The sequence below is a fragment of the Bactrocera latifrons genome, unplaced genomic scaffold (genome assembly GCF_001853355.1).
Source record: "Bactrocera latifrons isolate USDA-ARS-PBARC rearing strain unplaced genomic scaffold, ASM185335v1 scaffold_169, whole genome shotgun sequence".
NCBI classification, from domain to species: Eukaryota; Metazoa; Arthropoda; class Insecta; order Diptera; family Tephritidae; genus Bactrocera; species Bactrocera latifrons.
Genome location: NW_017535174.1, coordinates 659,154 through 681,214, shown reverse-complemented (window position 1 = coordinate 681,214; position 22,061 = coordinate 659,154). Strand labels below are relative to the sequence as shown.

At 35.8% G+C, this 22,061-nt stretch overlaps 1 protein-coding gene across 3 annotated transcripts in view; it reads left to right on the top strand.

The window, feature by feature from the left end:
* Positions 1-22,061, top strand: part of LOC108966654 — a 47,939-nt gene that overhangs the window by 13,050 nt on the left and 12,828 nt on the right. For 2 of the 3 annotated variants that reach the window (XM_018929667.1, XM_018929668.1), the window contains exon 3: positions 12,867-14,478. In XM_018929667.1, the coding sequence (XP_018785212.1) occupies positions 12,990-14,478 (1,489 nt within the window). In that variant the 5' untranslated portion in view covers positions 12,867-12,989. Of the gene's footprint in view, positions 1-12,866; positions 14,479-22,061 lie in introns of those variants that run through there. The other variant, XM_018929669.1, reaches the window with a different exon arrangement.

Genomic DNA, 22,061 nt, shown 5'->3' with positions numbered 1-22,061 from the left:
TTTTCTTTTTTGAGTAACCGCCATTTTATGAAAAAAAAACATTCGACATTCGTACTCATTAAGAATCTGTCATTCTTTTATTTTTCAGATGACGACTAGGGTAGAAATCATGGCGATGAGGACACGGCCTCTTTGTTCCTTTCCTTAAAGGACGCATACCTCGATGAAAAAAAATTTTTTTTGTTTTTTTTTAAATTTATTTTGTGTACTCTTCTAAGTTTAATAAACAAATGATAAAAAAAACCGATAGTAAAAATATCTAGTGCTTCTGTTTTAGTAATTGTTGAAAAAACTCGAAAGATTAGAATACACCCTTAAATGAACTCAATCAAAGCGTCTTAAACATATACAACTAACACCATTATTATTCGCAGTTGTGCACCCAGAAAATTACCTCAAACTTGCATTACATCGCTCATTTTCCTTTCGAATTTCGTGCATGTTCTGTACTCCATACATTTTCAAAAGTTCTTGACGAGATTTCCGTTGATTTCATGGACAGTTAAACACATTTGTCTTGGCAACATTTGTTGTTTTTATTCAACATAGTTGCCTTCACGGGCGATAGACTGATTCTAGTGAGTCCGCAACTCTTCGATGATACTTTTTTATAGTACAATTTGTTCTTGCTTCTAAATAAGCCTCAGTTTTGGCGATCACCTCTTCATTTGGATGACTGCCGATTGGACTTACAGAGTGAAGTGTTGGGGCCATATTTCATCCATTGTCACATATTGACGCAAAAATTTGGGTCATTTAATAATATTTAGCAGTTGTAACTTTCAGTGGCATTTATTTTGCACAATATTGTTCTCTGCACAATAATTTAAATTCAACTAACACGTGTGCCTCTATTTTAATAAGATTCCAAAAATAGCAACAAACACTTTGGTAAATATTTAAAAACTCTCAGTAACCCAAATAACTGTGGAAACTTAAAAATAACTTTTCTAACGGAACAAGCCGAAAAATCCCTTTCATTAATAAGAAAAGTTAAACTTAAAACAAATATTACTTTAAGCTACACCATTCGACCTGATTGGATAAGAACGGGCATAAGATTGTGTAGCCATGGACACGAGTACAGCACATGTACACATACACAAACGTGTGTGGTTACATAAAAAATACAAGTGTACGCGCTTCTCAAGATTTTCAAGTGAATTAAGAAATTGCAGACAAGTAAACGAACTAAGTGGCTCAGTCGATCGCTAATAAAGAAGTGGGCGATTTTGTTGCTGCTTTTCGTTGTTGTGCTTATGCGCTTGTAATACTGTTGCTGAAGTTGTTACGCTCTCAGATTTTCATTGCTTCTTTAAGCAGCTGTTTCACGATTAAATCCGGTCTGTTAACCAGCATATACATAGGTATGTCTTCAGTTGTTTAGAACTTTGTTTTATTTTTTATACTCTTGCTACAGAGTGTAATCATTTTGTTTACCTAACGGTTGTTTTTCCGAACATTTTATACTCTTGCAACTCACAAGAATCAAATTCAGGTATATAGCATCAGATCTTGGCAAAATTTTGTATTTAGAATTTTAGCCAAAGCGTCATTGTTCGACGAAATCAAGAATGGATTACCATCAAATTTGGTATCATATTAAGTTATTGTGAAGGTCATAAACTCTTGAGTCTTATTACTATATCTTGTTCGCGTTAGCAAATCCAAGCCATCCTCAAATGAGATATATTTGATATACTGTAAACTCAATCGTAGAAGCTATATTTAACATATTAAATTTATGTGAAGAACGTCAAATAAAGAATCGGAATCCCTTCTATATAGAATGATACAATGTGACTCGCAAAATATGCTCTCTCAATTTCATAAAAATACAAATAAATGGTATGTGGTACAGCATGTGGAGCCTAGAAATCGGACCATAGCTGTTCAAGCCCCCATATAACGAATATGTGAAAACCAGACCAACCCTATGATTTAAGTAGAAAGTATTTCTCCAGCTTTGATGCTGGCAAATTGCATGAGTATAAAATGTACAGTTACACCCAAATCACTCTTTTTTATTTCGTTTGTATATGTGCCTCCGAAGCTTTCGCCTCCTTACTTATCGAATTCATAATTGGTTTATTAGGTACATATATGTATTACCACTTCATAGAGCTCAAATATTTTCAGCAGTTGAGAAAAATTAAGTCGGCAATTAGTCGTGTTACAGTAATTTATTTACGATTATGACATTTCACGTGATAACGCTGTCAGCCATTTCCAATTCTAGTTTTACACATTTATTTCAGAAATGCGGATAAGCATACGCCTTAATGGGCTTCAAAGCAATCGACACACATATAAATACTTGTCTGTATGCATTTTTTTTTTTTTTTTTCATATACAATATTTGAGTACTTTGTTGGATTTTTGTTTGCACAGTACTTTTCACGCGAACTCTTGAATTTTTCTTGAATAATTCGCTCGAACCTGCCACACGGATACGTCACACATATAAATACTTGTCTGTATGCATTTTTTTTTTTTTTTTTCATATACAATATTTGAGTACTTTGTTGGATTTTTGTTTTTATTACGCTAAGCTTTTAATTGAAATGTGTTTTTCAAAATGAGACGAATGAAACAGTTGTGTTGACACGCGGTGTATGCTTGCAACTGTGTGAAGACAAAACAACGAGTATTTTTTGCATTTTTTTGTAGCCCTAACAGGGTACATAATTAAGCCACGATGTTTGTAATATACAATATACAGTGAAACTTCGATAACCCGTTTTTGCAAGGGACCACAATTTAAATACGAGTTATGAGGTTTTCCAAGTTATCAAGTTATACAACTTATAGAGGCAACATACAAAATATAGGAATTATAGAGTTTTTTTTTATTTTTTAATTTTACATAAAAAACAAGAAATGATTGTACATATTTAAATTTTATAATATAAAGTACATATGTTATTCAATCAATATATGTATGTATGTATTTTGAAAAATTGTACAAAAAAATTAAGAAAAGTGGTTACGACTTATCGAAGTTTCACTGTATATCTAAGTGATCTGCATGACGAGTTGTGCTACTTTAGACATGTCCGTCCGTTCGCCTGTCCGTATATACTCGAACTACCCCATCAGTTTTTAAGATACCGATATGAAATTTTGCAAACAGTATTTTCTTCTGAGGAAGCTGCTCAATTCTTGGAACCACCGATGGTGGACTACTCTGGAAGGAGTCATGGAAAACTATTTCATTTAACGAGATATCTTCACGAAATTTGGCATGGGTCATGGGCAATAATGCAATATCCGACAAAATTGTTCAGATCAGATAACTATAGCATATACCTGACATATAAGCCAAACGATCGGAATCAAGTTCTTGTAGAGAATTTTTTTGTATCTGTGAAGAATATGATAGCTTTGATGCAACTGAAGTTAACGTTTTTTCTTATTTTATGAAAAAAAAAAATACAGTGCTTTAAGTAAGAAAAAATTGGTTTAAGTATGCCCGATTATGTGTAGAAGGCAATATTATGAAGTAACATTTTTTGAGGAAAAATAGAACAGGATCAAAGTCTATAATTTTGGAAAATCTCCTGTTCACCGAAATTGGCCTTTGTTTTGAGTTTCAGCAGTGAATAACGCCATAGTGTCGGCGATGGGCTTCTTACCAAAAATGTTTCACAAAATGTGTTGAGCCGATAGGTTATCTTTCTGGTATCTTTCTAATACTCTTCCCGAATAAATTGCAACTAATTCTTAGCCCTAAGCGGAAATTATAAATTATGGCTGAAGTCGAGCTTTGTAATCAAAAGATTTCGAACATTTCTCGGGTCAGAGAATTTTCATTGGTATTTCGGAAAAACTTATAATCCAGCATATGTCTTTATTTTGATGTGGATAGGTTAGCTAATCAACGCTCGCAGCATCAATTCGAGTGAAGTCCACTTTTTGAGCGAAATAAAGTATGCACGCGTCTGTTGGCTAATTAAAGCTCTACGCAGTATTTGCAAACGCGATCTTAAATCCAATTCAAACATCTGAATTAAATGAACAACTTTGTTGTCATTGCTTACAGTTGACAAACAATGTGTGATGTTCAATCAGTAGACGGTGAGTCTATTAAATTACGAGTTCACATTCAACAGGAAATGGCAAACTGATATGCCTGATTATCATACAAGTTTGTAATCAAATTCAATTATGTTAAGTAAACTTAATTAGTGTGTGTGTATGTGAAATGCATTAAATGAAATTTAAGAGCTTTGTAAATATTGTTAAACAGACTTAGTTTCCTCAACAAAGAACGAAATTCTTTAGAAACGAGGAGTCGCGTTACATTCGCACTACTCTATTCTTACTGGCTATGGATTCAGAAGTGCAAAAAATGCAGCCGAGAAATTGCAAACTTTTACATTTTTCATAAAGTTTTGAAAAAATGAAGTGAGTGTGCGTTGTCACTTATTAATTGCATATCAACCAGCTGGCAATCCATTGACGGCACTTGATTGAACTTTTCCTTTGCATATGTGTACAGGATATCATGGATATTGGTAAAAGGAAAGTTCGATTAGATAGCGACTTCCGTTTTTCCATATAGCCTTAGTCGTAGCACCATTTTTATGGAGAGTGCATTTCTCTTAAGGAAGAGCTGGAATGGATGAAGGAACTAATCTAGTTTTTGTCTTTTAGAAAATGATTCAGGCTACTAAACTACAAGCAGTATAAGAAAACCGGAGAAAGCCTCTAGTGCTAGGAATACCTAAAAAGTTTAAACCCTATAATGTCAAGACAGAATCAAGAAGGAATAAAAATTACATGCTTTATGAGACTTTGCTAGTGTAAAGCAATAAGCATGTGTAGCAGGACGGGAATGATGATGTGCTTGTAGAGTTTGATCTTTCTTCGTCGGGAGAGGACTTAAAATTTCAATTGCCTACTTAGTCCAATGCAGCATCTGTTGGAAAGATTCATTCTGCGTTGCTCTGCTATGCCAAATTATTGCGCGGACTCTGCACCGAATTTCAGACAAAAAGATAAAATTAAGGGTCCTCCACCATAACAACGCAACGGCTTACAACTCCATTGTGGCTACTGTCAATTTGGTTGAATTAAGCTACGAAATTCTTACCTTAATTTTTTGGATATCATAACAGAAGTATTAAAACGAATGAAGACGATCTTGTGCCACCCCTTTCAATCAACAAAGCATAGATTTCCACTGATAAATAACTAGCTGAGCTTGTTACAAAAAACACTGCATAAAATTCAGGAAATCAACAATATCGAAAAAGATTATCTCACAGATATGCCACTAAATAGAATCACAAAAATGAGTTTTACAATATCAAACCACCCCTGTATATTTGCAAACACAATACAGGTTTAGTAAAGTCAATGCTACGCTGAAAAACAATCCCTCTAAAGCAATTAAGCAGTTTTACGGCAAACAGAATTGATGCTCAGTCGAAAGAGAGCAAAAAGTTTTCAAGTAACTGTTTATTCGCAACGACAATACTAGTTTATATACTGACGTACTGACGATATATGTACATAATGATTTTTACTCATTCAGTTTTTACTAGTTTTAACTACTATAAGTAGCCAGAGGATAACTCGCAGGAAATATTTGTCATTGATGTTGGCCGATAGACTCACGTTTCAACTGAAAATGTATATCAACAGGTCACAGTCTAATTAGCGATGATGCCAGTAAAATAAGACGCAATATAACGACTATTGTGAAAGCTATCAGGTAGAAGAGAAGGAGCATATATAGTAAAATAATCACAACCAACGGTCGAGGTTTTCTTGACGATGCGTCGGAGGGTGCACGCATAAAACTTCTCCTACTGATGAACTTCATCGGAAGCACTTTAGATCCGGTGATATCACAACGAGCCTCCTAAAGGCTTAGTTGCTTCCTCTGATAGTCACTTTATCGAATATAACATATTTCAATCAAACATGAACGATTTTTCGTCTTAATAATTAAAGGCTTGCGCTGATCCAATTCACCGCTGAATAGAAGCAAAAGAGGTAGGAGGAAAACAAAGTGGACGCACGTGAAAGAATAACTCGTATTTGGTTTTATCTAAGAGCCGCTGTTTTAAATTTTATCTGCAGTCATGCTTTCGAAGATGAATTGAACTTTTCAGTTTTCCAATGTTTTCAGCTGAATTTCAACATTTAACACAATAGGCATTTTATGACACTCTTTGCCTTAATTCTGTTGTCGGTCATAAATAGAATTCAATTCATCTTACGATAGCTTTGATGTTGTTACTTTTTTTAAATGTAGACATGTGCATAACAGTCAGACTTATGTACCTTTCAAAGCATTTTCCACGCCATTTTATGAATTCAGAGTTATTTATAACTGAAACGTTAGAGTTTGCTGAAAAAACGGCATCGTCGGGCTTCAAAGCCACAATCAGCCTTCTAATAGCAAAAGCGAAAAAATGTGAGTACAAAGAATATGCAGTAACGGAATTGTGTTCGCTTTGACTTTTGATGGCAATGGTTAAATGTTGAAATCAAAGCTTTTTAATAACTTGAAAAAGGTTTGCTTTCTCAATTCAAATGCGTGGCTAAGTTACTTAAATTCGGTCTACACAGCATTGGTAAGTATATTATGAAAATTTCGTGAATTCTAAGGGTAAAAGCAAAGCAATAAAGTTTCTTTTCAATCTCTGACTTTCCTTTCGAAGTTGCCGACCAACAAATTAAGGAGCTATCAAAAGTCACAGGTCCTAGAAACGGTGTAGGCGCATTAACAATAATTCGACTTATAATCAAAGGTAACTGATTCTCAGGTTACCACTACGATCACCTCTTTATGACGTAACTGCTTAGCTCGGTTTATGACCCGTACGTAACATGGAAAATAAGTTTTGCATAACTGCTCTTAGTCACATTGGTCAATCCATACTTGAACAAAAATATCAAGTTTGATACAAAAAATTGCACCAGTTGACTACTTCCTAAGCTGAGAAAAGCTCTAAATGTCCAAACTTTTAAGTTAGGTATGCTCTGTTGAGTGTTTCGCCATATTCTTATACATTAAAAGTGCGGCCTTCTCGAGCTATTAAGTCACTTTCGATGTCAGTTATTACTGACATGAAATATCAGCGAAATATTTTTGATTATATAGAACACAGGAGTATAAAAATATTGGTCAAAGCGTTGTTAGTGATCAAACTTGTACTTGGTCAGTATCTCGGATCGACTGAAGTGAAAATATGGCAACTGGTACAGTAGTGGCGGAGAGTTAAAGAGTTCATTAAATGTTAGAAATTCCACTCGAATACTTAAGGCTTAGCGGAGAAGTGAAAACAAATATGTACTGTTATCCGTAACACATGTATTGTGTGGGAACACAGGATTACATACAAATTAAAATAAAATCCGGTAGCAGCATTTGGTGGATAAACAAGATGAATAAAACGAACAAAACAGCTGACACCAGATACCTACAGTCCATATGAAATATCATCTCTAACTCTACACATGTAACTATTTTGTTGCCACTCATACGAGTACACATACGCATGCAATTGAATTGAATATTAAATTTCCATTATTGTGAAGCAATGTGCACCATAGGTACGAGCTGAGCCGGCAAAACAGCCAAATTCGTAGAACTCAAAGCCGCAAATGTGCACAACTACAAGCCGTTACACAGCCGTTGGCATGCCAACATTTCAGCTAGCTGGTGGTATGAGCAGCGAAGCCGCTGCGAATGTGTGGACTGTAAGATGATGTAGCAGAGCTAAGTCCAGATTTAGCCGCAAATAAGTAACATTATTCAATCGCCCTAATGCCGCTGGAAGAGTTTCGTATTTCAGACATTACACACTGCATGTGTACAAGAATGCATGTAATGTGTCATGTGCAAATGTACATATATACTTATGTATGTATGTATATGTGTGGTTGTTTACAGCTTTGGATAACAAAAGTACCTGTTGGTTAGCGGTTTGACATATTCCTGTCTGGTGTGCTCAAATAAGCCAGAAAATGGCGTCTAGATTTCGCCATAGAGAATATTGGCTAGAAAAAAGCAAAGCGAGAAAATTACAAGTTCGAAAGCAGTTTGGGAAAATTTTCAAACGTTATTGGACCAATTTCATAATAGGAGATAAGTACTTCCAGGCACTTCTCTCTCTCTCTCTCTCTCTCTCTCTCTCTCTGCTTAGTCAGATATTTGTTCTCATCGTGTTTCGATACTTAGTTATTTTAAATTTTGCATTTGTCTGGTACCCCGTTATATCATTCGAGGTAATGATATAGTGATGATTATAGAAGAACCATTTTTTTGTTATCTATTCTGAAATAAGGAACCCTACATTAGCGGAAAATATTCAACAAAGACTCAAACCAAGCAAAGTTCTCCCAAATAATATATACAGATTACAAATCTTTTGTATGTTTCATTTTATTTCAGTTTTGTCATTATTTATAATTATGTGTTTAACTCTCTTCTGAGAATTCTGATTTAGCATTTGAGTCTTTGGACCATTGAGTTGGGCAATAATTTCTTGAAACCCCCGAAAGTTCGTCCTTAGCTCTTATTTGCTTATTAATGGGTAACGCATCTGAGTCTATTCTATTCTAGGCTTTTTCCTAAAGTCGAAGGTGGTCTCTCCCTTTAGTCGTTACATTAGTCTTTTTCTTTAAAGGAGCCCCACCTTAGCGATTTTTTTCGACTGTGTGCATTTCCTATATGATTTTGTTCAGTCTCTTTTGGATCACTGTGTACTTGTCTTTGATGTCCACTTGCCCTGTAGGCACTTCAGCAAACCGCTTACGAAGCGTTGCACCGCTTATCGCAGAGTTCTGATTATACGGTCCATTCATAGGAACTAGAAGTAGTTCCCGCACAGACTGCATACACTGGTATTCTGTGGAGTGTGGTTTGCTATGTGGTTAAACGTGTGTATTTATGTTCGCAAATGTCTCATATTTCTTATTAAATATAATATAATACTTCAATTGGTTGGTGTAGACAAAACAAAATATTTTTATGTACAAATATATACATTTATGTATATTTATATGTACTATATATGTAGATTTATTTGTAAACTTTGGTTATGTGAAGAAAATTGTTGTTATAGAAAAAATATCAAATTTGATTGGCATTACAAATAGAAGTGGCTGTTGAGAATCGTGTTTGAAGTGCTGCTGATGCTGACGCTGTTGCTGATGTGGAGTCTATTGTTTTAGGTGCCAGTGGCAGCAACGTCTGCCGCCCTCGTCGCAAGTATATGTATGTATGAGCACAGACTTTCTTTCCTACAAAACGCTCCATATATGGTCAGCTAAACACGCCAAATACCAATTAAGTCTGCTTTATAAGTGCATAAGTTTGATTCGAATATTCTTGAGATATTTCAGTTTACATATTTAAATGTGTTTTGCGAACATTTATATACATATATATATTTATGTATAAATATTAATAAATATGAAAAATATTTACTACAATTGAACTGCTGCTGTTACATCACTTACATATCTTATACGCGAAAGTAATTTTGCACCTGAGTATTCATTTGAATTTGAACCTGAACAGAGCTCGAAAGGCGAGGTATTTGAAAGACGAAGATTTTAGAATTCACCCTATGTTTAGCAGGCTTTTTATATTGTTTCATAGCTATAAAGCATGCCTAGTAAAAGTTTTAGACCCAGGAAAGAAAATTCTGATAATTTGGTTTTCGGCTTGCTATTAAATATGTTTATGCCTGGCTTTGCTTCAAATCAGGGTTCCCTTACTTATAATTAATCATGAATTAAATTATTTTATACCACTTCCTTCTTCGATTTTCGAGAAAATGTCAAAAATTATTACGAAATAGCCTTGAAGTAGTACTCTAGGCCGCCAAAAGTGACTATGTTTGAAAAAAATTCTAACCATAGTCATTCATGTTTACTCTGGACGAGCGGATAGCAAATAATATGCTGGGCTATTGAACAAATTTGTTACGATGAGCTATTTTTGAAATCTACATTAGAATATAAAAATTGGGAATATATTGTCCAATCTCACTTCAAAATTTTTTTATTTTTTTTTTTTTTATTTATGTATAATGAACTTTAATGAACCAAATATGTACATACTTGCCACGAGGACAACCATTATTGCATCAGTGTAAAACTTTTCTGGGTTCTCGGTCCAAAACTGCGCCAAGTAATTTTCACAGTCTTCTTTAGAAATCAACCTTACTCCAGTAAAGGAGTTCTGCATTGACCGAAACAAATGGTAGTCCGATGGTGCAAGGACAGGACTATATGGTATATGCATCAGAACTTCCCAGCCACGCCAACCCAGTTTTTCCCCGAGTCATCAAGAATGTGTGTGGTCTGGCGTTGTCCTGATGGAAGACGAAGCCCTTTCTGTTGATCAATTCTGGCCGTTTTTTCGATTGATTGCTTCAATCTCATCAGTTGTTGACAGTCAAATGTAGAATCAATCATTCGACTAGCAGCTGATAGTGGATGATTCCTTTCCCATCCCTCCAAACACTGAGCATAACTTTTCGAGACGTCAATCCGGGCTTTGCGACCATTCGTTGAACTTCAACACGCTTGGACCATGATATTTTTCATATTTGATCCGCTTTTCGTCTCCTGTTACCATTCGCTTCAGAAATTGTTCGATTTCATTTCGTTTCGGCAAAGAATCCTATATGTTAATTCGGTCTATTAAGCTTTCCACAGACAATTCACATAATACCCAAGCATCGAGTTTCTTTTTTAAATGATTCGAAGCGGTTTGATGATGAAAGTTAAGTTCCTTAGCGATATCACTGCTGCTTATGTGACGGTTCTGGTCAATCTTTTACATAATTTCAACGACTTTTTCCACGATAGGTTGACCAGAGCGAGGTGCATATTTCACATAGAAATTTCCAGAAATAAAGCGAGCGAACCATTGTTTTGCAACACGAACTGATACAGCATCTATTTTTTGTAGAAAATTTTCAAAACATAGCAAATTTCTTCATTATTTTCCATATTTTTGAACAGTTGTAACTTTTCTGGGTTCTCGGCCCATGATTTCATGATTGTCTCTTTCATGCTATATGGTTTGACGCAATGGGATTGGTAGCACTGGAGATATACAATTGTAACGACATCCATTGACAAAATACGAAAAGACTTTTTCGACTACCCAATATAATTAAGAACAGATTTATAAAAAATGTATGGGTGGCCACTTCGGAACAATATCTTAAATTCGTTATTTCTAGGTTTAAATTCCGGTATTTTTCAAACATTCAACCCAACTATGAAAAATTCGAAAAAGCTTCACTTATAAAGTAAAAAAATATGAGAACATTACGTAAAAATGATCTATGAATTCTATGAAATGTGTCCGAATAATTCCTAAGGCAAGTTGATAATCCCACCATAAATAATATACTCAATAATAGTATGCAAATCCACATAGCATTTGTAATTCCAAAAGTTTTATTATGATGGTCACTAATATGTCGAATTCGTCTGTCTTCCTAATAGCAGACTAAAATATGGGAAAAAATTATCTGTTGAAAAAATCAAAACGGAAATGTCCAACAATTGTATAATCGATTGGCTTCATTATGCGGTACAAAATTCAGTGGATTTGTTGGTTCCAAATAAAACTGATAAGAAACTACCTAATAACGGAATTAACAGTAGTTTATTCATAATAACGAACAACAATAATGGAGTACATAATCCCACTTTTCAAACATCATATATAGTATATTATACGCCATAAATGTTTATTACACTGATTCCGAGTATTATTTAATTCGGTGAGGAACATAAAAACCTTAATATGACTTCCACATAATTTCTCTATGACGGCCAACGATAATCATGCTTTTATTTTTAGCATAAATAAATACAGATGAAAATTTCGTTCTGACGAACATAAAATGAGTGGGGTTGCCATCTACCTACATTTACCAAGATAATCATTTCAGACTATTGCAAGAGCACAAGTGTTATGTTTTTGATAAAGTACATATGTATGTATATAAGTAGTAGGAATGCATGTTAATATAACATTTATGCATGCATGCACATATTTAATAAAATGCCATTGCCATATTGGCATGCAGAATGGCAATGCGAAAGCAAGCAAATGAAAGCATTAAACGAGATATGAATATGATAATTTCTTCTTGCATTAAGTACACCCTCAACCACATATGAATATCCATATTGTTCTCAGAAGTATTAATGCAGGAGCACTTAAGTGAGCGTATAGAAGACGCTTTCAGTGGCTCAGCATTCGAATAAAGCTGATATTATTTTAAGCTTGAGCTTCTGTGCTATTAGCTGTTACTAGCTTTCAATTTGAATGCATTATTAATCCAATTATAATTTTGATATTTGATTAGTTTTACTGTTGGCCTTGTCACTTATAAAAGTTTTCACTTATAAAAACGCAAAAACTTCAAACTCAATGGGGAATGCTTATTAGCATTCGAAGGAACATTATTTGGTTTTTATATTTTGATGATTGTCTCTTTCAAATGTTGGCCACGGCTACGTCTCGGATGGTCCATCCGTTGAGTCCAACTTACGATGATTCGTTCGAGCATTTCAACTGGTAACTGGCTAATGACACGCGTGAATGAACTGATGTTTTGCTTCAAGGATCGAATTGAAGCGAGATTGTTCGCATAGACTTTAAACTTTACATATCCCCTTTACATATAGAAGTGTACTGATTGAGACTGTTGATTTCCTACAAGATGTCCTACTCTACAGCAAATACTTTAACCCAGTGTCTCCGCCCATGTCATATATTGTCTCCAAAAACTGATTGCATATTTCTTAATTTAAAAGACTGCTGATTCCATCTAATATATTCATATATTTCTTCAATTTTCTCAATTCTATAGAGAGTCACATCATAAGTCTTAAATATCTGCAAAATGAACCATTCCACAACCACGCTCCACATCGTGACATTAGAACTGTGAGAGCTGACGTCCCATAACGCACTCGCACTGCTTTAGAATGAAATGGGTGTGCAACAAATTTTTGGTCATGGACCAAGAAGAACACTACAAACAACTACGGCAACAAATGCGACTATCACACAGCCATATCGCTGTGGACTTGCAAATGCGCCACGGACGCAACTCTGGGAAGCCGATATCTGGTGTCAACCGCAAACAAATCACTACGACAACGTCAACGGCAGCAAAGTGGGCGATAGCAGCGTCGGCACGACAACGTACGCCTTCACAACCAATACAACAGATGCGACTGCAAGTGAAGCTAGCAACACTGAGCCAACAACAACAGCAGCGGCATCAACGCTCCATCAGTCATACCGATGTATGCTGGAGCAGTTCGATGTGGCAGTGCGGCGAGCGCGCTACAAATGTCAACCAATCACGAAGTACGCTGCAACGGGAACCACCGAGGTGGCGGAGAATGACCTTGGTGAAGGATTTGCGGCGACAATGGCCGAGCAGTCGGAGACTGGCAGTGTCAACAGTGTGGACGATGCCAACTGCGTAATAAATACTGAAGTGCTGGTGCAACAGCTGCGGCAACCGGTGGTCAATTTTAATTTGGCACTAGCGCAGCAACAGCCATTACAGGGTGATCAAATTAGTCATTTAGTTGATAGTATTAATATTAGTGACACAGCAAATGCACAATGCAAAGCAGTACAAAGGCAATTGCTATACTGTGATGAGTCTGCGGCGGCGTATGGCATATTGGATGATGGCACACGATTAGCGCACGCAGATGTCGCCATGTCGCCCACCACAGACAATGCAAATTTCGTGGCGAATGGGGGCAGTAGTAATGCTTCCATAGTAGATGATTTCATTTGTTACCTGCGCATACAATACGAGGACCTGACCGCACGGCTCGTGCCGTCACCCGCCAACTCAACCACGCAAGCCACAGCTGCATTAGATAGTTTGCTGCAACACAATTTGACTGATAGCATAAATGCCAGCGCTGAAATCGCTGAAAATCCACTGAGTAGCACTTGGCAGCATATCCTTAACAGCAGTCGCAGTAAATGGAATGCCGGCGATTTGTTGCCACAACTCGGCGCGCAGTTGGTCAATTCAACAGCTGTGCAATCTAACTACAGTTGGTTGGCGGGCGCTTATGATGATGCGCTCTGGTCGTGGAATGTCTTTGATGAGTTGAGCAATGACAACGAGTCCGCGCCGGTTAGTGTTAGCAGCAGCAGCGACGGTGGTGGCAGCAGTTCACTAGCAGCGCTGTGGGGACCCCGTAATCTCAGCAACGACTATGCGTTGAATAATAAGCTAACGCGGCAACATGATTACGAGTGGATATTCCTTTGTGTCATATTCTTCATATTTGCCGGTGGTCTCGGCAATATTCTGGTCTGTTTGGCTGTGGCACGCGATAAAAAATTACAAAACGTCACTAACTACTTCCTCTTCTCGCTGGCGATAGCCGATCTGCTGGTCAGTCTCTTTGTGATGCCGCTGGGTGCGATACCAGCCTTTTTGGGTAAGTAAGCTTTGATAATAATGAGTTTGTGCAAGTGAATTAACCTATTTTTTTTTTAACGATTTGAACTTTTCGCAATATATTTCGTAAAATTTCCGTGCTTTAAAAACCAAGCTCTATGACAGTACTTCCTACAGTGAGAGGTTTCCAAACTTACTGCGCATGCGAAGTTAGCTTATAGCTATCATAATCCAGTGGACATTTTACAGCGTTACGAACTCGTCGTTGTAGGTCCCTTTTTCTTCGGACTTTCCCAGTGTTTTTGCTCAATATTTGTTCAATAAAGGTCTAAATAGTTTACAAGCACCACCAAGCCGTTAATTCTTCACAAGACTTATTCCATAGTATCTTATTTTAAATATTAGAAAGGCTTATAGGTCGTTTCTTAGCGTAAGTGAGCCTTTAATTTTCCCAATCATAGAAGTCGGTACATTCATCAATTTCCCGCATTTCAGTCACTAGCCCATTGGCTCTCAAAGTTCTAGAAGTTTTCAACAGGGCTATTTGTGTTCAGGGTATCCCCATATTTTTATTCTTCATTTTCGCAGTTCGAAGATATATTTCGACCGTAGTTTAAAGAAGCTCCGTTATCGGATGTTTCGTGGCGCAGACTGAAACCTAAATTTCAAGTTAGTAACGCACAAAGTCAACGCAAATGGCATTTTCAAATTAAAACTTACATAACTGCCAATAGTCCGCTTACTCATTCTATGGCTTTTAATTCTGCATTTTTTCTCTCCTTCTGTTTCATCTCGACTCCACTCTAATTTTTTCTATTCTCATACAAACGATTATAAATTTCTGACTGCATGACATAGCAGCTTAAGTCGAGATAAGACTCAGTAGTGACATTGCAACACATCCTATGCCCATATGAAAATTGAATACTTCGATCATTCCTTTCGCACTTATGCAAGCAATTTGATGTTAATGTCATTAAGTTATATAAGAATTTGGTTAAAGTACGATTTTTACCGAACTTAAAGTTTGCGTAAAAATTTCTGAAAATCTATTTAAGCTGTTTGTTGTAACCGCTGTTTTCGGATTTTTAAGTGTCCCTTTGGCTCCTAATACCTTTTTTGTTCGTAAAAACAACTTTAACAAACAGTTTATAATTTATTTATTTTTCTATAATCAATACGCTTAAAAGCAATAAAAAGAAAGTAAAAGTTGAAAACTAGCAATTTTGTTGGTGGACAACAAAGCCAAAGAGCGATTGGGGCGCACAGTTTCTTTTGTTGTTTGTCACCGTGTATATTTGTACGTTTGCGCCTTGAAGTGTTTTACCTACTTAAGTAGTCACAGCAAAAGTTTATTTAAAACACAACAAACAATGTGAATTTGCGCTGATGTGATTCGGTCAAAGTTTATATATAAGTACATTTAAAAGCAGTTTAACCTTAATTTTGCTTCGAAATACATACAAGTAGATGTGTAAATAAAAATCGTCGTTGGTAGCTTGTTTTGGCAAACAAACTGGCTAGCTTTCAAAACACATGTTGTTTCTTAAAATTTCACAAGCCAAAGAAAAACTTTTGCATTACTTCGCGCCTTAATAATATTTGTATCCTAAATACGAAGGTTGGCAGGTAAGAGAAATTTATTTATTTAAAAGCACTTATATAACAACTTTGCTGCTTAATTCAAGGTTTTTGATGGCGGCATTTACCTTACGCTTTCATTTTTTCGGTTCTAGAGCATAGAATGTTATTATAGAACTCCCTTCAATTAACAAAAATATAATTAACTTCTTAAGAACAAAATAACACAAAGAAAACCGTGGTCCCATTGGCAATCATGTTCCAGCACAGTTCTCAAGAAAAACCTGGCGTCATAATGACAATTTTCGTGAAGATCAATACTAATACAGTACATTCATCAAATTTTTAGAGCAAAACATGTTTCTATAGATGTACAAACCATTGCTGAAAAAAAATACATTTTATCGAAAATCACTGACTTATCCAACAGGCCACGTTTATATGAAAATCGAATTCAAACGCATTGAAGCATATCAATGAAAAATTTATATAACCACTTACTCAAACGCTATTGGCATTGAAAAATGATATTCATATAATATTTTCACTGTGTTTATTCTAAAGATGATTTTTGCAAAAATAGAGTACCGTTACACCAGCAGCACAGCGCCGTAATATTATCGCAATTCGAGAAGAGCAAACATTGCTGGATGCCATGTATGCCATTTTACTGGCGGTTGGCCAAATAAAATAGTCGAAATGTGCGGTGCTTTTCGGTTGTTGTTTGCATACAATTGTGTGCGTAAAACAAGCAGGCAGTGCCTTTAGTAAAGCGTAATGTTAGTATTGCTAAAAAATATTGTCGAATTTGTCGTCTCTTAGTAACATTTTTCTTTTCACACAACTGTAAGAAGATACGTGTTCGCATATGCAGTCATATTGAAGCGGTTATAAAAGTAAAGCGAACACAATCGACCGGAAATAAAATATAGTATAGACTGTAGCTTGGCAGAGAAGATAGAGCCCACTCGCACTTCTGTAGGAATTTCAGTATTTGTTTGCATGCAATTTGCACAGAGAGGAGCATACGTTTTGGTCATGTATGCGCGTTAGACATCATCTTGTTGGCAGTCATTTACTTCTTTCCATACATAAAGTCTTTATTTATATTGTACTCGTATATAAGAAATCTTGCCAAATTGGATTCTAACAAGTAGACTAGCTTTGCAAAACAAATGGCTGCAATACTCCGTGTTATCTAGCGTATCTAGTCCAGCGAAATAAAATCACATAAAACGTAATCCAAATCGAATTCGACAAACATCAAATAGAAATTCAATTACAATGCGATACGCCACATGAAACCATCGAACAATTGCAATAACAAATAAATATTTTTCTTTGCTCGCCAACAAAGGCGTGTGCCAAAAAGGGGAAAATATTAATTTAAATTTATAAAATTACACTGCCACTGGGGACATTCTCATGAGAAATAGTAAAATGGATTTTCAATTAAAATCATTATTCTCACTTTATTTTATTAATTGTGGACACACACTCTTCATGTGAGAGTGAGAGCCTCATTTCGATTTCAAAAGTTCAAGTTTCGCTGAAAGTTGAGACTCTCCAGTCCAACTTTGAATTCTGTTCACCCGATCAAGCAATCTAACATAAATTTTTTTTTCGCCGTCGCATAAAGTGATTTGAATAGCCCTGTGTAATTGGTGGTTCGTAGCAAAAAGAGTGAGACTTCTACTTAACCAGAGCTTCACTGAAGTTCAACGAAGCATTCAAAGAAATTGCCGCAAATCTCGACTGAAAAGAATTCCTAAATAAACTAAAAATTAGAATTAAATGAACACATTGTGCAGATGCCAATCTTTTTGAATGGAGCTGCTACAGCCAAAGTGTACAAATATGTTCAACCATGAAAACGGAAAGAAACAAGTGCACACCCACGCCTTATTAGTTTTCTATACGCCACGTTCGGCAGTGCAAGCAATATTTCTCAGCTATCTGGCTTTGCCATCCCTGGTCTGTTAGGCTTATATGGCTGTGTGAAAGAGTATGTATACCCGAGAGATTTTCTCAAAGCTTTCGGGTATACATAATCGAAACGTACCCAAAATGATAACCGGAAAAGAATTGTCAACTCGACAGAATTCATTAAAATTATGTGTCCCATAAGATAGATTTGTGGTGTTATAAGAAATGTTTCCGCAAAATATTTATATTATGTATTTTAATATACCTCCCCTTCACATAAGCAGTCAACTACTCCAGTCGTTACTGAATGGGATTATGGCGCAGCGCTTCGTCGGCTCATATATCAATAATATTGGGCGGTGAGGCTGCAAATGCTTAAAGTGAAGACTTGCCATACCAGACGAATGTACAAAAGATGATCTATTGTTTCTTTCGTTACATGCTCTTGACATTTTCTGCACTCTTCCCAATATGTCAACCTCACTGTAGCGAGTAAGTATTCCAATCATGCTCACAAAGTCTCCGCCATCGAGTGCATTTAGGAATCCTGTTGATTTCCATCCACTTTTAAGCTTTTGTGCCAGATTAATTGTTCCATCGCGTTTTGATTTTGGTTCCAATGCTCTTTTCCAGTCGTTTTATATATTTGCAAGGTATTGGCTTTCCAATATTGATAAGTTGGTGATTGTGGTTTTGTTGTCCACCTAGATGTTAACTCGGAAGGGGGTTGGTGGTTCAGGAGTGGTTTGCTTTGTGACTTTTCCAGTAAAGATTGGTTGCAGAAAATTGCATTATGCTTAGTTAAACTAGCTAAGCCTTACTATACATACTATATTAACAACTTCAGTTCCCACCAAATTGGACAGCCGATAAACAATGTCTTTCAAATAGAGCACTAAAGAACATTATTAGGTGTAAGCTCATTTAAGGTATGTCAGAGTATGCGAATATAGTTAATTTACAAGGCAAACTCAAATACTCCTTAAATTTTTTTTCGTTATCATTTCACATATGTTCTGAAGCCTTAACACTCGTACCGCACACATAAAACCAATATTAATAGTGTACTACTGCAAAATTTATAGCTGCCATTAAAAATCGCAATGTCAGATAATCATTTAAAATCAAATCAGCTTTTTCCTCGAATTCAACACTTTCAATCATTTTTCGGTTCAACACGCAAGCAAATGAGACACATGAAGCTAAAATTTAACCGACCATCGAATTCGACATAAATCACAAAGCAGTTTGGTAAAGTAAAATACGGAAAATGCAAGACATCAGCAAAGTAGTAAAAAGGAAAGCAATAAAAATAAGTCACTTTTAACCACAAAACGAGACACACGAAACTGAAAGCTTTGGTCAACCGAACTTCGAAGGGCGCCGGCCATAACTAATACATCTATTTATTACTGAATCTGTAGCAGAAGTTTATGTTTTTCAGCGCTTACCGTAAGTGCAGCTTAGCAGGTTAGCGGTCAGCACAAAAAAGGGATAACAACAACGAAAACTCATTTCAGCCAACTAATGAATGGCAAACATTCATCAACGCTAACGGTACACACAGCAAGTGCACGGTCGGCTAATCGATTTGCGGCGACGGAAGTTTCTATAAATTATACCCAAATCTACCTAAGTATCTACATAAACGAAAGATATTTTATGCCATGCGGATGTTATTTTATGTGGAAAATCGCAAAAATAAGCGTTTTCAAGCAAAAAGAAAAGTTTAAAATGAATTATGTCAAAATGTTGGGACAGCTATTTCGAAGCGATAAAAGTAAGTTTGATTTTAAGCATTCAATCTTTAGCTTAGGGTTCAGGAACATCATATTGTTATAAATTGGTTTAATGTTAGTTGCTGACGAGGGAGGCACGATTATATGCTGCTGCGATGTACGTAAAACAGTTTTTATTTTAATGTTAACAATATATCAAAGCTCAAAATAAACAGATAAACATTTTATTTATGGCTACCTTAGAACACTTGTGCACCTTAAGCCAAGCTTTTAGAAATCATTCAACTTGCCGGACTAAAGTGCTAGGCCTCTGCTAACTAAAACTAATAAATCACAACTTTTTCTCATTTGTATCACTTCTTGTGAAACAGCTTTGCAAAACTGTGCGTACTCATTTATCTTTACAAGCATATAATTAGCGTATCCCAATTGCCTACAAAATAAATAATCGTTCAGGGCCGGAAGCCCAAAGCCCGAAGCTGCAATAATTGTTTTCACAGGACCACTTTAATGCACTTACGGACATAATTACTCACATGCTCTTAGAACGCACACCGCCATACACCACTATAGGTATGCGCACAAGTTTTTCAAACTTTAACAGACTGGTACATAATGCAATATTATTTAAGAATTCAAAAAGTGGGCAATTATTTATTTCAGAGCAATAGGAGTATTGTAGCTATTTGAGAAATAATGTTGTAGCTACTTGTAGTACAAGGTACCGGGGGTTTGAAACTCGACTAAGCCAAATATACATATAACAGGTCATTATGAATAATTAAAATTAGTATAAACGATATTAAGACAGTGCATGCGCTGTTCGAAGGCAGCTTAATACTTTTAGGAGTCTTCACTTGTTGAAATACATGTAAAATAATGCTAAAAAAGAAATAGAAAATCATCTAAGCAAACATGGCAATCGCTAAATAACAGCCTATTATATCAGTCAACATCGTTACCCATTTACTGTGACCTCAATGATAGTTTTCAACACTATTACTCGGACAGTTTGCTCCACAATTGCCTTAGGGCTCCAAATAGTTCCTGAGTTGCTCCACTTTACAACTGTGCCTTATAAAAAGATGCAGTTTCATCGCGTTAAATATACCAAACTTAAAACTCTCCCGTTGTTTGAAATGACTTTTATGGTAATATTAAAAAACGAAGAAGTTACAATGGCTTTTCGTTGACCAAAAATCCACATCAGCCGAGTTATAAATAATGTTCACCATAAAAGTCATGTTTTCCAAGAAAAATCGCTGAAAAAAATAAATTTGCAATATTCCTCGATTCGTTGGGAAAAGTAATGTCTTCCATTTTCTTCTATAGAAAAGAGATACTGCTTAAAATTTCGACACTGTAAGAATCAACAAACACTTTAGTGGGCCACCCTCTATAAATGTACTTTTAGGTAGCTTTAGCAACATTGTAGCAAATGCAAAATAGCTTTTGGTAAAAGCCATAACTGAATTATATTTTCTTACGAATCAATAAATGAAAAAAAAAATTTACCATTTTCTTTCGACTTTTAGACACGCAGCAGACGTTAACGAAATATAACATACCACCCTTCGTCAAGTGTTCAAATATAATTAACGCGCGTGGGACACGGTAATTACTAACTGCCCAATACATACTTTCACTGTCGAGTTGTCATTTCATAAAATTTACGAGACACATACAAGTGCTAACTAAACTACTTATATACAAGATGGTGTGTATATAATTATGTGATGCACACGTGTACTTATAAGCTGCTGCATATGTATTTACAAGTCCGCCGGCGAAATTACTTTTGTATACGACCTTCTTAGGGGCCAATACAGCTATAATTACACACACACATATAAAAACTAGAGCACACGTGCAATTAATGTACACGTGTGTTTCCATTGGTATTACTGGATATATTTCATTAATATTCCCACTAAATCGGAAATAACAAACGCAGATTTGTTGCTAATCAAAACCGTCCTTAGCAATTAGTCATTCAATTAACCTTACGTGAACATGTGCAGAGTCATAAGATTCGACCTTAAAGCAATTTGGTTGTGGCCTAAATAATTACCACAGAAAATAACATAGTATGTGTAGTGGAGTGAATAAAATATTATTTTACTCTAAACAAACTTTTTGAAATTTTGTCAAAAAACGTTCAAATCACCCTTGAGTGAGAGAGAGTTAAAATCTTTTGGAACATTATTACGCAAAAATAAGAAAAACCTTAACTTAGATAGAACACCCATATAAAAATGTTGCCATAAAAAACTTTACTCTGATCGGTGAATTTTGATGGCAGCAATATGCTATTTTGAACCGATTGAAACCATTTGTTCAAAAAGGTTTCCGCTGCCTTGGAAAATAATATATATAT